Raw genomic sequence first — 17,020 nt, 5'->3', positions numbered from 1 at the left:
ATCCACAAATAAAAAGCCGCTGAGGTGAATTGAACTAATTGTCATATGGCTATGGAGCAATGTTAAAAATCAGAGAGGCTGCGTCACCATTAAGCTTTTTACTGCTAATTTTGGGCACATGACCTCTTCATTATTCAAAACAATTTCTGCCAATTGAATATTGCCACTTAGCCCAAATGCCTTGTATGATGGCATAAATGAAAAGCCGTCAAGAAGTTTCGTGCACTTCAACCCCCACTTCGCCATCAAGAACTCAATTAGATGATGCCCGCTGCACAAAACAAAACAAAACAAAACAAATATATAAATACATAATACATTTTTAATAAAATTCAAAGATTAACATTGTTGAAATGTAAACTGCCAACACAAAATCACATTATATGAAATATATGAAAAATACCTTATATTGTGATGGGTTGTTATGAAAACAGATCCTGGAGAATTTTGGAGTAGAAATGTCACAGTGGCAAAGAGATCATCAAAGCCTATTCAAAAACAGACCAAAAACAAAAACAACTACGGATATATGTATGTGTGTAACCAAGATAAGAACAACCCACAAACAAACAAATATCTTACAAACCCAAAACCAACAGCAAACAAATACAGAGTTACATAACATAAACAAAGAAAAATATGAAACTTTTACCGCAGATCTTGACGGGGGCTTCGAGCTCGAAGAGATTGGGTTGTTGGAGGAAGATTTCTCTCAAAACAGTGCAAAACTGACGGATCTCGGCCTCGGAGAGCTGGACCTGGACCTGGCGTACACTCCTCGCCTGCCGAAACTCCAAAAGCCGATTAATGATGTCATCAAGAACTGCAGGGTCCATCCCCTGCCCATTTTGCGCCATCAAACCTCTCTCTCTCCCTCCTTCCCTCCCTCTTCAATTAATTCGTAGGGTTTCACAGAAAAAAAAAACCCTAGATTTCCAAACACAACGAGAAGCAAGAGGTGGAAGATTGAGCGACGAGAGGTGGATCGGAGGCAGAAATTAGGGTTTGAAGAGGATGAATGAGAGAGAGAGAGAGAGGGAGAGAGAGGGCGGAGAGTAGACGAGATCGATGATCTTTTCTCTCTCACTCTCTCTTTTCTTTGCCTGGTTGCCACATCAAAGACTGAACAGATTGGGGATTTTGGGTTTTTGGGGGGAGGGGGAATGGAAAACAACAAACAGATTAGGGATTTTGGGTTTTTGGGGAGGGGGGAGGGGGGGAGCGGGAATGAAAAGAGGGAGGGGGGAACCGGGTGGGAATGGAAAGAGGAGGGGGGTGGCCATGGAAATTTTTTTGGATTTTTTTTTATTTTTATTTTCATTACAAATAAATATTTAAATAATAAAATGATTTTTTTTTTGCAATAAAAATAATTTTTTTTTATAGTTAATGAATTTTTATTTTTATTTTTATTTTTTCATTTAGTAAGGTTAAAAATTTATTTGTTTCATATTTATTTTAATGAATATAAAATTATTATTATTTTTTTATTTGGTAGAAGTAGGGATAATATTTTCCATTAAAATAAAGTTAATTTTTTGTGGCCAATGAGAGAAAGAGATATAGAGAGAGAGAGACAGAGAGAGAAAGAGATAGAGAGAGAGACATAGAAAAATAGAGATAAACAAGATATGAGCGAGAGATAGACAAAGATAGAGAGAAATAGAGCGAAAAGAGATGATCGAGAGAAAGACATAGAAAAAGAGAAACGAAGAGAGAAGAAAGATGAGCGAGAGAAATAGAGAGAAGATAAATGAGCGAGAGATGAGAGAGATAGAGATAAGAGAGATGAGCGAGAGACAAAGAGAGAAAGAGAAAGAGAAAGAGACAGAGACAAAGACTGACAGATAGAGAAGAGTGATAAGTGAAAGAGAGAAGATAGGTAATATTTTGTGGTAGAGGAGAGGAAGCGGCAGTAGTGGTGAAGATGGTGGATAAGAGACGGTGGTGGTGGTGGTGATAGCGAAGGAGATTAGTGGTGAAGTTGTGGTAGTGGTAGAATAGATGGAGTGGCAGTGGTAAAAGAGAGGTAATGGTAGTAGTAGTAGTGGAAATAGTGGTAGTGGTGGTAGTGGAGTGGTGGCGATGGTAGTAATAATGGTAGTCGTAAAAGTGAAATGGCGACCGTGGTAGCAGTGGTGGTAGTGAAATGGCGTTTGCAGTAGTGGTCAAAGTGGTAGAGGAGATGAGTGGTAAGAGAAAGAGATGAGTGAGAGACACAGAGAGAGAGAGATAAAAGAGATAGAGAGAAGAGAGCTGGACGAGAGACACAGAGAAAAGAGAGAGACAGACAAACAGAGAAGAGTGATGAGTGAGAGAGAGAAAGAGAGAGACGGACAGACAGACAGACAGACAGAGAAGAGTGATGAGTGAGAGAAAGAGAGAGAGAGAGACAGAGACAAAGACAGAAAAGAGAGACAGAGACACATAGAGAAAGGGAGAGACAGACAGACAGAGAAAAGTGATGAGTAAGAGAGGAAAAGAGAAGAGAGACAGAGACAGAGAGATAGGAAGATGAAAAAATGGGTGAAAAGAGAAATGTTCAAAAGAGTAAGGCGACGTCGTTTATAGTAGATCGATAAATCGAGAATGAGCTCGATAAATAGAGAAGATGGGAGTAAGAGAACGAGCAAGACGAACATAGTGAGGGAGAAATAGACAAATAGACAAGTAGACAGAGAGAGAGAGAAGAGTGATGAGTGAGAGAAAGACAGGGAGAGAGAGAGAGAGAGAGAGAGAGATAGAAAAGGAGAGAGAAACAAGAGATGAGCGAGAGATAGACAAAAAGAGAGAGAAATAAAACGAAAAGAGATGAGCGAGAGAGAGACACAGAAAAAGAGAGAGACAAAGAGATAAGAGAAATAAGCGAGAAAGATAGAAAGAGAGAGAGCGAAAAAAGAAATGAGAGAGATAGAGAGAATAGAGATGAGCGAGAGAAAACAGATGCGAGAGATAGAGAGAAGAGAGATAGACGAGAGACACAGAGAGAAAATGAGAGAGAGAAACAGACAGACAGAGAAAAAAGAGTGATGAGTGAAAAAGATAAAGATAAGAGATAGAGATAGAGACAGAGAGACAAGAAGATGAAAAAATGAATGAAAAGAGAAATGTTATATCAAAAGAGTAAGACGATATTGTTTTTTTTAATTTTTTTTGCGACAGAAAAAAGTACTAGAATTTATTCAAACCATTTTGTGACTGTATATATATGAAGCTGTCTCAAAACCACAATCACTATGCTAGGTTAGAGTTTTCCAAAAACTCTTTTGAGAAAATTATACTTTCTTGTTTTCTGTGTTATATTGTTTTTACTGAATTTTTTAATATTTTAAGTATTTTTTTTTAATTTTTAGACACACCTAACATAAATACACCTAAAAATTTTAAAAATTGTAAAAAAAATCTTTTAAAAATTCACTAAACACCAAAAATACAATAATTCAATACATTTTTTTTTTGTATTTTTATATATTTATTAATTTTTACAAATATTTTTCATAATTTTTTTTTAGATACATCTAAGTAAGGTGTATCTAAAAAAAATATTTAAAAATATTCACTAAAAACAAAAAAAAAAACACAAAAGTCACTTTTTGCGACGGCAGAAAATGCCGTCTCAAAAAAGTAGAACATTTGCGATGGCACAATTTGCCGTCTCAAAAAATGAGAGTATTTGCGACGGTATTTTCTGCCGTCGCAAATACTCTCATTTTTTGAGACGGCAAATGGTGCCGTCGCAAATGCTCTGCTTTTTTGCGACGGCATTTTTGAGACGGCATTTTTTGCCGTCGCAAATACGCTGCTTTTTTGAGACGACATTTTTTGCCGTCGCAAAAAGTGACTTTTTGAGACGGCAAGTGTGCCGTCGCAAATAGTTCCGTCTCATAAACCCACTTTTCCTGTAGTGACAGAGAAAATGAATGAATTATTCAAGTTTCTATATTAGTTCATAACTATAAACATGAAGTTCAACACATATCATAAACATTATTTTAATGTGTTGTTATTAGCCCTTAAAATCTTTCTTCTTTTCACATTAATTCTTTTTTTAAAAAGTTAAAAAGAGTTTGAGAAAGTTACTCGGAGTTATCTGATTAGAAATAATTAGTGTTCTGATCTTCACACTCAATTTTTTAACAGCTTTTCAATTATGTTTTAATTTTTTTATTCAGGCTTGATAACAATGCTGATTATTTCTGTATGCTAAAAAATTTACATTTCACCTGCAAAAGTTTTTGACACCACATACCATGTTAAGTTGTGAAACAGCAATACTATGCATCATAACATGTGCTAAAAAAATGTAATTTTGTTGATTAATTTTATTTTTAAGTGTAATTTATATCACATAAAATTCAAATATAACACACTTCATTTTCAAAGTACATTTTGAGAATACATGTATATAGTTTTCAGTTATGAAATCTAGACCCCCTAAAAACAATGAGGATCAAAAAAAAATTGTGAATAATATTCTTTTTGTCCAAACATTTTCTTACCAAAAAATGTATAACTTTATTTTTAAATCACAAATTTTTATTACTCTATTAGAAAAAAAAAATAGTTAACATTTGTTACAAAAATGCATAATATATACCATAAAATTGCATTAAAAAAGTGTATATGGTACACACCTTTTTAAGGAATGTATACGATAGCATTACCCAAACATTTATAAGCTATCATAATCTAATGTCTAAAGAACCAAAAAAATTACAAATGACTTTTTGAAAAATTATGTATACAATGAATTTTATTAATTTTTGAAAATGGGGAGTAAGTAAAATTCATGTGAGCATACATAATAGTTCTATAACTTTATACGGGGATAATTTAAAAACTCTACTTCATTAATAAGATATCTGTTCAAATCAACATCATTATTTCATAATAAGTTTCCCAATTTTTTGAAAGTCCCAAAATTTTAACATTATTAGCCTTAATAAAACTTCATTGTCCAAAGGGTTAGTAAGAAAGAAAAATTCTTATTCAAAGGGCTAACAAATAAAAGCCTTTCTTGTTTGGAGGGTAGTAAAGATCCTAAACTTATCTAGAAAAGATATGCAAAGAAAGTAATCAAATTTAAAATACAAAATTTGAAATGTAATAGAATTGAAGGTAAATTATAAATACAACCCCGAGGCTTGTCAAAAATAAGGATCCCCCCTCTAGTTCTAAAAATTATAAAAGAACTCTCATAATTTTTCATGTTACTGAACTAACAGAAGAAAAAAAAAATTACAATTACCAAAATGAAATAATGACACTACCATTATTTTCATCCATCACTACAACAAAAAGTAGTTTTGGCGACCAAAAATGTAAATTTCGTCGCTGAAAGTAGGACAATTGGCGACTAAAATTGAATTAGTAGCCAAAAGTGAAGACTTTTGGCGACTAAAACAGTTTAGTAGCCAAATGTGTACTTATTGGCGACTAAAAATTAGATTAGTCGCTGATTACATGGGTTTTAGCGATTAAAACAATTTTAGTAGCCAAAGGTGAAGGTTTTTGGCGACTAAAAAAGATTAGTAGCCAAAAGTATAGGCTTTGGCGACTAAAAAATGGTTTGGTCGCCGATTGTAGGTGTTTTACCGACAAAAAAAAATATTGTAGCCAAATGTAAAGATTTTTGGCTACTAAAAAATTTTTAGTAGCTAAAAGTGGACAATTGGAGACTAAAATTGAGTTTAGTCGGCAAAAGTGGCGGTTTTGGCGACTAAAAATCAATTTAGTCGCCGAAAGTGGTTATTTTTAGACGAAAATTAATTTTTTTAGCGACTAAATTATTAAAAGTAGCCAAAACTAAGGTTTTTGGCGACAAAAAAAAACTTTAGTCGCCAAAAGTGGCTCCCTTTTTTTTTTAATAATTAATTTATTTTTTACATAAATTAATATTGAATAAAAATAATTATATTTATATATATAGTTTTAAATTAATACGGGTAAATATACTATATAAATAATATATATTGCATATATATTTATGTGATCTTGTGGTGGCATAGTGGAGGGAGTGTGTTGGTAAAGGTGTAAAAAGTAGAAGGTCCGTGGTTCGAATCTCAAAAAAAGCAAAAAAGTTAGTAATTTTTTTTTTCACAGAAGCACCTTTGGCGACTAAAATTATTAGTCGCCAAAAGTCTTTATTTTGGCGACTAAATGGATTAGTCGGCGATTCAGTGAGTATTGGCGACTAAAGGATTAGTCGCTAAATGTATGATTTTGAAAAGTATAAATCACTATTGGCGACTAAAATGTTGGTCGTGAAAGAGCTGCTTTTTGGCGACTAAAAAAGTTTTAGTCGCCAATACCTCTGCCGACCATCTATACGCGACAAAACCAGCGACTAAAAAAATTAGTTGGGGAAAGTAAAAAGTCGACTTTTGACGACTAAAAACGGACTTTTGGCGACTAAAAATTTAGTCGCCAAAGGTGCTTTTTCTTGTAGTGCATCCACCTTCAAATTCTTCACTCTATACTAGCACAATATTCTCCAACGCTCCTCGATGACACACAAAATACTTGCAGACAATAATAACAATAGTGTTGATCAAGAGTGAGAAAGGGTGGTTCGATGATTGAGTAAAGTGGTTGATGCAGCAAATTGCAAGGGATGAACACTAAACACAAAGGACAACTATGAATTTGAAAAAAGAGATACTCTCTCTTGAAATATATTAATTCTCCATAATAAACTCATTTGCCCTAAGGATCACAACGCCAATTTATAATGAAAGACAAGGCCTAATTACAATAGGAAATAAATTAGGAAAGTCAATTCTTGATAGTCTTGCATAAATTAATAAATAAATAATGAAATTTATCAAAAATAGAAAGATTCGAGTTAAGCTCAAATCTTAAAAATATAATGAAAACTAATTATGTTAGAAAAAATCTAGTCTCAAACAGATTCGTTTATTAAAGAAATGTATATTTCCTAAAATGGCAAAATTGTGCAATTCATTGCCTAAACAATGGAATTTGGATAAAATTCATCGTACACCGTGCCACCATAATGGGTATTGATCATGATGTCATTTTTCATGTCTCGACCGAATCTCAAGCTATTCCGAGCACAAGCCATTTCACGTCTATTGGCACCTTTGCCTTTCACTCTGTTTGCCCATGAGTTCCTGAAACTCTATGGCCAAACACTTTGCATCGTGGTGTTAATTTGTGAAGATAAATGGAGAATAAGGAAGGTGAGAGAAGAAAAAGAGAAGAGAAATTAAAGTTAATATAGATATTTTTGAAAAAAAAAAATGTTATTGCTTACATCATACACTTTATTAGTTTGACTTAACTGTTAATTAATGGATGGGCTATTTGTTATGTAATTTGAAACTTTAAAGGACGTGATGTAATTTCTCAAACATGATAAAAGAATATACATTTTTGATAAACCTCATACGGTGTATTTGTAATTTACTCTAAAATTAATAAATACTATTCAATATTTACATACAAAAAATTATGTATTTTTAATAAATCTCAGATAATATATTTATAATTTACACTAGAATTAATAAATGCTATTCAATATTTACATATAAAAAATTCTGTAAGATTTCTCCGAAGGCCCAATAGATTTGGACCGGCCTGAGTACGAGGACCCAAAGGTTTTTTTCTTAGGAGCAAAAAGTATAGACTTTCCCTTATTTGTTGAAAATGCAAAACCTAGAAGAGCAATAATTATTGGGAAGGACTAGGCTTCTGTTGTCCGGACTTGTGAGATTTATCATAAATTTTATTTTGATAATTTAAATTATTTATTTTATAAAATTCTTAATATATAATATTTATATAAAAAATTATATTGATCCGATATTCATAATTTATTCAATTTCTTGTGTTTGGTTACTATGCTTGATTATCATTTTTAAAAAATACTTTTCAGAAAATTCTACATTTTTATTTTTCGCGTTTTTTTGTTTTTACTGAAGTTTTTTAATATTTTGAGCAATTTTTTTAATTTTTAAACATACCTAACATACATATACCTAAAAAGTAAAAAAAAAAAATTGAAAAAAACCTTTTAAAAATTCACTAAATACCAAAAATACAAAAAAAAAAACGAGAATTCAATATTTTTTTTGTATTTTTATGTATTTTTTAATTTTTAAAAATATTTTTCACAAATTTTTTACTTTTTAGATACATCTAAGTAAGGTGTATCTAAAAAAGTAAAAAAAAATGTTTAAAATTTTAAAAATATTCACTAAAAACAAAAAAAACACGAAAATCAAAAAATTTAATTTTTAAAAAACTTAGTTCAAAAAACTCAAACTAAACATCAATTAGTTTTCTTTTTTTTTAGAGTCAAATATAATAAATTACGATTATTAAATTGTCATAATTTTGTGTGCGAGTGATGTAGACAAGTCTTAAGAAACCAATAATTTGAATCATTGAATCAAACTTGTAGTGAGCTCAAAACTCTCCAATCTAGATAAGGACCAGTCTTACTGTAAGGCCACTTAGGCAACGGCCTTCAGAGAGAAATCAATATCGCATAATCAAACAACATATTAGATAAATCAATATTTATATTATATATCTATCGATCTATCTATTTATCTATGCTATAATATATATATATATATTGTATTAGAGTATGAGAATTCTCCAAACTATTAATATTAAATTCTTACAAATTCTCTCTCTTACGTGTCACCTCTCACGTCTCCCCTCCCACTTTTCCTAATTTTTAATCATGTGCCAATTATTTTAAGGAAAAATTAATTTAAAATCTCCCTCCTATTTTTAATAATGAAAGAGATTTACAATATTATTTTGTGATGTCTAAGGTCCTTCAACCCTACGCACATATATCAGAGAGAAATTTGACTCTACCAAATCAAAACTCATTTCTCTCTCTCTCTCTCTCTCTCTCTCTCTCAACTTCTCCATTCTCAGACCTCTCTAATTTTTCCAAGAAATCCAATCAAAAATTGAATCAAAGTCCTCCACATGAATGGCTCGTCGATTCACATCCATCCTCAAACAACTCCGCACTTGATCACTATCACGATCTATAACGTATATGCCCCAACCCAGAGATGGCACTCCGAGAGCCATCTTTTTGATTTTCGGTGACAGAATCAAACCTCCGGTCACCAGTGTCGTCGAGCAGGTCATGGAGGCAATGCATGCGCCGGTGCACTTCGATCGCTACCAAGTCCGAGGCGACATGAAGAACGCATCTACAGAGGTGATCGAATCGATCCGCAAGAACAAGGTGTGCTTGAAGGGAGGTTCAGGGTTTCTGAATCAAACGGATCGGTCACTATCTCTTAGTGCTTCTTCCTCCACCTTGATTACTTGATCGGATCTACAGCCACGCCGGCCAAAAAGGCTCCTTCTCCACTGTTGGCAATGCCTTTGGTGTACCAGTAGCCGTCGCTGGGGCTGGTGGTCCAGCTGGTGGTGTTTTCTCAGAAACGGTTGTCTCCGGTAGTGAATGCACTACAACAAAAGTAACCTATGGTGACGAAAACTAGTGAAGAAAATAAAATTCGTCACTAAATGAAAATAATTCGTGAGGAATTTATAAATTTTGTCACATATAATAAAAAAATAAAAATGATAGGTGACAAAATTTATTTTCGTCAATAAATACTTCATTTTAAGTGAGGAAAAATTTAGTTTCGTCACCAAAAATTTTCCCGCTATTTTTTTTGGGTGGCGCCAAAATTTTGAGACTTTTGGTGACAAAAAAATTTGTCACTAATTATAAAATTATTTGTGATGAATATATTTTCGTCACCAAAACATTTTAATATTTCTGATATCTTTTGGTGAGGAAATAATATTGTCACCAATTTTGGTGAAATTTTTTTGATATATTGAGCAGCAATAAAAACAAAAGGGTATTAATTTTTTTTACCCTTTTTCTGTTTATCATCTCTCTCTCTCAAAATAGGGTATTAATTTTTCTTACCTCTTGCTCCTCCACTACGCCGATTGCCATCGTTGCCTCTATTAGTCTTGCCGATCGCCACCGCCAGTAGTAGCCTTGCCGGTAACCGTCACATCTTCTTCGCTCGATGATTTGGTACATGGTTTCTCTTTGCTCTTTTTCTGGTGTCACTTTCTCTTATTCTCTGTTTTGGTATGGTGACGAAAATTAGTGAAGAAAACAAATTTCGTCACTAAATAAGAATAATCCATGAGGAATTATAAATACTGTCACGTATAATAAAAAAAATAAAATAATAGGTGACGAAATTTATTTCCGTCAATAAATACTTACTTTTAGGTGAGAAAAAAAATAAGTTTCCTCACCAAAAATTTTGAAAGTTTTGGTGAGAATTTTTTTTTTCGACAATTAAAAAATTATTAATGAGGAATCACTACGACAAAAACAGTTAAAGATTACACTTTAACAAAATGAAAATATCTCACTTTTATTAGAAGTGTGATAAAAAAAAATTAGATTGATATTTTAATCACACTTAATTTGATTAAGTATGATAATATTTATTTTTTATGATACTTTTTAATTAAGTGCAATTATATATATATATATATATATATTTTAATCTCACCTTCTAAATAAGTGTGATTATATGTAATTTTTTTAAACACAATTTCTAAATAACTGTGATCAAAAAATTTTGAGGAAAATATTTACCACCTAATTTTATTTTATGTTTAATTTTGAAATACCAATCACGCTGTTTACCCCTCTTTTCCACTCTCTCATTGTCTTGAACCCTAACCCGTCAAACAGAGAGCGGTGAAGGTTGAGCAAAATCAGAGGGCAATGGCGAACGGAGGTTGACGGCGGACTGATGGGTCTGCGACGACGAGAGGAGGCAGCTGTGAAATCTGGGTGCCTGCGACGAGGTTTGATGAATTAGCCTCTGACCTTCTCTTTCCCTCTCTCTCTCTCCCTCCCTCCCTCCTAAATCCATTGGATCCCATGTTTCTGAACCGGCGCTCCTCTTCGCGAACACCTTCTGCTTCATTCTCTGGATTTCTGAGGTACTTTCACATTTGGGGTTCTCTTAATTTGTTTGGTTTACTTTCAATCTCTTAAATTGAATGTGATGATCACTAGTCCGAGAGCAATCCGCTTATTGGTTATACACGATAATAGTTAGCTGGCAGAGGTATTGATGGTTCACCTTTATTAATTGATAATAGTCCTCTGCTTCAGCATTATTGAGGCTGGTTGTCAATTTGTTTAGCATTTGATGCTAGAATTAGATATTAGCTGAATGTAAAGGCTTGAACATATTCAATTAGGAAATAAAAAGGGCTGATGATCTTGAACATACTGTCGTGGGTGACATAATGAGAAAGTTTGACTCATCAAGTAACATAGGAAATGCTGTTCTATATGAGTGCATATGCTGTGCTTCATCCATACATCCCAATACTAAGTTATTAGAGGCTGCAGCAGAAGCAATATCTAAATTTTTGAAGGTTTGCCTTCTGCAACTTGTGTGTGTTGTTTGCTTTTTTTTTCTTTAACTTGTTTTCATGCATTCTTATCTGTTGGACAGAGTGATAGTCACAATCTAAAATATATGGGCATAGATGCCCTAGGTCGGTTGATAAAGATAAGTCCAGAAATCGCTGAACAACACCAACTGGCCGTGATTGATTGCTTAGAGGTGAGAAACATTTTCTCGTATGCATTTGACATCAATATATTCGTGTTGATGGAGCCATCAGAGATGCAGGCTGTGCTCATGTTCTTTGTTTTTCCTCTTTGTTTTTGTGCACACTTGAATGGCTATACCTTTCCATGTTAACCTTATTTTATTGCTTTAACAACTGTGTAGTTAATATATACTTTCTGTCTGTTTTGTGATTAGTTTATCTGTCTTACATGAGCTGTATATGCATTCATGGAATTTTTTAGATCAATCTTGCTTTGTCAGGCTGATGTAAACTACTCCTATACTTTGACCTCTGCTGAAGTATTTGTGAAATTTGTCTTATGGTAAGCAACGAAGTATTTGGAATGTAAATGTTTATAAAGCATTATCAAAGTCGTCATTGGAGTGATGACACCTAGCACTTCAATGGAAGAGTGAATAATTCCAAAAAGTTTTCCTCGCTTTTAGAAATATATGAAAGGAAGCAAGGATGAGCTAACTGTTCTTTGTAACTTTGACTTTTTACCTAGTCTATTTTATTGTATATGCATTCATGGAATTTTTAGATCAATATTGCTTTATCAGGCTGATGTAAACTACTCCTATACTTTGACCTCTGCTGAAGTATTTGTGAAATTTGTCTTATGGTAAGCAACAAAGTATTTGGAATGTAAATGTTTATAGAGCATTAACAAAGTCATCATTGGAGTGATGACACCTAGCACTTCAATGGAAGAGTGAATAATTCCAAAAAGTTTTTCTCGCGTTTAGAAATTTATGAAAGGAAGCAAAGATGAGCTAGCTTTTCTCTGTAACTTTCGCTCTTTAGCTAGTCTATTTTATTGTAATGGCAAGTATTACCCAACATTTGGTTGCATAAAACATAGCTAGCATTATCGCTGCTTCAAAAAGTTTTTGTAATGACCTCTTGCTGATTACTGGGGTGTTTTTATTACTTACCAGAAAGGAAAAACTGGAGTGTCTCTCTGAGGAAAAAGCGGGACCTTTGTACTCAATGAATAATAGTTATGATTAATTGAAAGTATGTGATAACTAGATATGGCCTGATAAGGATGCAGCTCAATGCTTCCTCTTCCTCCTTTTTTTTTGGTTCATTTTATTTATTTATTTTTATAAGTTCTAATCTTTCGTGTTTCCATTGCGAAATTCTTTCTGTTTCTATGGTTGTAATCTTATTGAAACTAATGCCACGTTACCCTTTCAATTTGATGTTCAAACTAACTTTGACAATTTTTCATCATAATTGTTCTTCAACTATGTTTTGGTCAAACTTTGACATGCTTGATGACACAGGACCCAGATGATACTCTAAAGAGGAAAACCTTTGAACTTCTCTATAAGATGACGAAGTCCTCCAATGTAGAAGTTATTGTTGATCGTATGATTGATTACGTGATAAACATTAATGACAATCATTACAAAACTGAAATAGCGTCCAGATGTGTTGAGCTTGCGGAGCAATTTGCACCAAGCAACCAATGGTTCATTCAGGTTATGTCAATGTTACCTTTTCTTGTTGTGATTGTTTGGAGATAACATTATATTTATGTCTTCTGAACTTCCACCTATTGGCTTTCTCTTGATTTATGTACTACAGACCATGAATAGAGTCTTCGAGCATGCAGGGGATCTAGTGAATATTAAAGTGGCACATAACTTGATGCGGTTGATTGCTGAGGGATTTGGGGAGGATGATGATACTGCAGATAGTCAGCTCAGATCTTCTGCTGTATGTATTCATAATGAATTTCTACTGGCTCACTTCATATATTTGTTGTTACTTAAAGCCAACTCTAACAGTCTTCTTATATTCTGTGATCTAATGATTCTCACTGGGTTATCCAGAATGAAACTGTTTGCTTTAAAATATGATGTTCATTCATAGCAAAAAAAAGCATTTCTAATTTAGCATTACTCTCTTGATGTTTAATTATTTTTTGGCTGCAGGTAGAGTCATATTTGCATATCATTGGAGAGCCAAAGCTGCCATCTGCATTTCTACAAGTACACAGCCCCCCCCCCGGTATATGTGTTGACATTGTTTTGGATATACTTCTTGTGTTTGTTGTCTTATTTCTTAGTTTTGTGTCACAGGTAATTTGTTGGGTCTTGGGGGAATATGGAACTGCAGATGGAAAGTATTCAGCCTCTTATATTACTGGGAAGTTATGTGATGTGGCAGAAGCATATTCCAGTGATGACACTGTCAAGGTACCTTGGAATTTTGTCTCTTCGTATGGTATGGAGTATCCAAATTTTGTATTTGATGACTCAGTTTTGATTGAGAGCCCTTGAGTAATCTAAGAACTGAAAAAGGAAAAACTACCAACTTTGAATCTCTTCAATATGCACATGCATATAATTGATTATAATTTATTGAAAGGAGGGTTTCTTTGAGATTTGATACAATTGATTTTTTTTTTTTTTGACAAAGTAATACAATTGATGATTTTATTGCCTTGCACTCATTTCTTTTCTAGTTTGAACTTGTACTGAATTTTTTCTTCCTTCAAGGCATATGCAGTTACAGCACTTATGAAAATATACGCCTTTGAGATAGCAGCTGGGAGAAAAGCCGATGTGCTACCTGAGGTAGGTCTTTTTGGTGTTTTCAGCACACGTCTCGTACCTTAGCCATCTAAATCAGTTTTGTACTTAAGTGGCTGAGTATTTGTGGTGGTACTTGCTGTTAAATGGGATCGCTATAAATCATAAGCCAAAGTTTCATCTTTCTCTTCGACTCTGCCTCAACCCCATCCTTCTGGATCTATACCATATCCTTAAATTATGTTGAACCTAAATCATGTGTCTCTAGGGTATGCATTCTCTCTTTGGAGTTGATAGTTACGATGCGATTTGAGCCTGATTTATTTGATTCATTTATGTTCTCAGGTTTCCCTGCTAGTGGCATTCTTCCATTTACTGCTTCCCTGCTTTTCTATATGCACTGCTTGCTATATTAATTATTATTATTATTTTGGTTTTGTATGTGTATATCATCACCAAAATATATGTGGGCATCATAGACAAGAAAGTATATGCTTTTCTGTGTCATAGACTCGTATTCAGCATCATGAGAATTCAATTCCGCTTTTATGTTTTGACTATACATTGGTAATTTCTTTCCTTGTTGCAGTGTCAATCTTTGATTGAAGAATTATCAGCATCCCACTCAACAGATTTGCAGCAACGTGCATATGAGCTCCAAGCAGTCATCAGCTTAGATGCTCATGCTGTTGAAAGCATTATGCCACTGGATGCAAGTTGTGAAGACATTGAGGTTTTTTTTGATATCTTAAATATAGGCAGTGTTTGACAAGTTGGTTTTTGGGTTTTTTTTTGATTTTTTTCACTACAAGACAAATGTTTTACAAAACCAAAAAAAACTAATCCAAACAAAATATCACATCAAACCCCATAATCATTTCACTTTTTCTCTCGCAAACATCATATCCAACCACAAAAAAATCCAACTATCTTCTCAAACACAATTTTTTTTTTGGCATCTTATGTTATCCGTGTTGCTTTATCATCAAGGATCACCTCAACTCTTTGAAGTTTTGGTTTGTTAGATGCATTTCTACTAAATTGGTTTATAAAATAAAATTATTTATATATGAGTTTAGATGTAATTGATAATATATTAATGTTTTCTTTGTTTATTTTCTTTGCAGATTGGTTTTTAATGACGTTCGGAAGTTTACTTGCAAATGAAGATCAACTGTTGAATTTTGTTTCCTGAACGAATACTTAGTTGTAGTTGCAAATCAAGATTGAGTGTTGAGTTTTTTTTGTGGATTTCACGTTAGTTCATTTTGGGATTTGCTTTGATGGTTTTTTTGTTACACTTAATGGTTTATATTATTAAAGTTGTTTGATGGATATATTTTGATTTATAATATAAATTGTTTACTAAATTTTTTTGTGGAGTGATGTATAATAGCTAATGGATTTCTTAGTACAATTAAAAGGCTATTGGGATATGAGCAGGGATATTTGTGAAATAATAATTGAAATTAAAATATAAAATATGGAACAGGTTTAGTGACGAATTTGTTTCGTCATTTGTATTTGTTATTATGACAAAGTGATTATTCGTCATTAATAAACATTTTTTGTGACAAAATTTATTGCAGCGCATATATGAAAGTTTTCATTGATTTTGTTGTTTGGTGACGAAATGTATTTCCTCATGTATATAAATATATTTGAGAGGAAATATATTTCGTCACCCATGTATGACTTTTGGAGACGAAAAATTTCGTCACCTTTACATCTTACCGTGACGAAATTATTTCCTCATCAATGATCAACATTTGTGACAAATTTATTCGTCAACTAAAATTATAAATATGGTACTGAATAATTATTTGGTGACGAAAATGAGAATTTTTGGCGACAAAATCTTGTTTTATTGGTGACAAAAAATTTCGTCACTGAACTAATTTCATTGGTGACGAAATTATTTTTCGTCACGATGGTTTTTAGTGACAAACATTCAATGACGAAACTTGTGACGAAAATATTTCGTCACAAATATCTATAGTGACGAAATTAGCTCTTTCGAGACAAAAAAAATTCGTCATTCAAGACCCATCTTGTTGTAGTGATGATTCGTATTTTAGGAGGAATTGAAGAAACAGAGGCAGATGATTGAATTGGAGAAGTAGATGATGCAATTCGCTAAAGATTTGAAGGTTAAGAGGATGCAGTTGTTCAAGGATACTCAGGTTCAGCTTAAGAAGATCAAGCAAGCTAAGCAGTCGGGTTCGAATGGTGACAGGAAATGGAATTTCGGAGTTGTGAATTTCTCTGGATTGAGTGATTTGGAGAGGGGGAATTTCTCTGATTTGTGTGAATTTCTCTAGGTTGCAAAGGGAAATTTCTCTGGTTTTGATAAAATATCTCTAGGTTAAAGTGAGTCTAAAGAAATTCTTCCCTGGTTCAGAGAAATTCTCTGGATTTCTCTAGTTTAAACTTAGAGAAATTTCAAAAGAACCGAATTTTGTTTCTTGGTTGTACTCAGTGCAATAATTTTGTGTATGATCTGTCTGGTGTGCACACTTCTTGAAGTGAGTCCGGAAAAATTCTTCCCTGGTAAAAATTTCTCTGTGAAATCCAGAGATCTGGATTTCTCTAGTTTAAACTCAGAGAAATTTCAAAAGAACTGAATTTTGTTTCTTGGTTGTACTCAGTGCAATAATTTTGTGTATGATATGTCTGGTGTACACATTTCTCTTTGCATCAGTGCTGGTGGTGGTGGTGGTGTTGTTTTGCCCCTTTGAGTTAAAAACCATAGCTATTAGTTCTTTACATAATCTGGAAATTTCTCTGGATAGAAATAGAGATCCAGAGTTTCTCTGATTTAGAATTTCTCTGGATAGAATTTC

General features: G+C 33.2%; 1 protein-coding gene across 1 annotated transcript; it reads left to right on the top strand.

Moving 5' to 3' along the window:
• The first annotated feature begins 11,291 nt into the window (after window positions 1-11,291).
• Window positions 11,292-14,977, top strand: LOC145790114 (AP-4 complex subunit epsilon-like). Its single transcript, XM_082867944.1, has 8 exons — window positions 11,292-11,430; window positions 11,511-11,621; window positions 12,924-13,121; window positions 13,228-13,359; window positions 13,578-13,634; window positions 13,725-13,841; window positions 14,145-14,222; window positions 14,767-14,977. Exons 1-8 carry the CDS (start codon window positions 11,299-11,301, stop codon window positions 14,944-14,946), a joined length of 1,005 nt encoding a protein of 334 aa, XP_082724070.1. The 5' UTR covers window positions 11,292-11,298; the 3' UTR covers window positions 14,947-14,977.
• The last annotated feature ends 2,043 nt before the right edge of the window (window positions 14,978-17,020 follow it).

This window comes from Camellia sinensis, chromosome 5 (genome assembly GCF_055761805.1).
Source record: "Camellia sinensis isolate YWXY chromosome 5, ASM5576180v1, whole genome shotgun sequence".
Taxonomy (NCBI): domain Eukaryota; kingdom Viridiplantae; phylum Streptophyta; class Magnoliopsida; order Ericales; family Theaceae; genus Camellia; species Camellia sinensis.
Note: the sequence above shows the minus strand (reverse complement) of the source record. Positions and strands in the feature narration are given on the sequence as shown.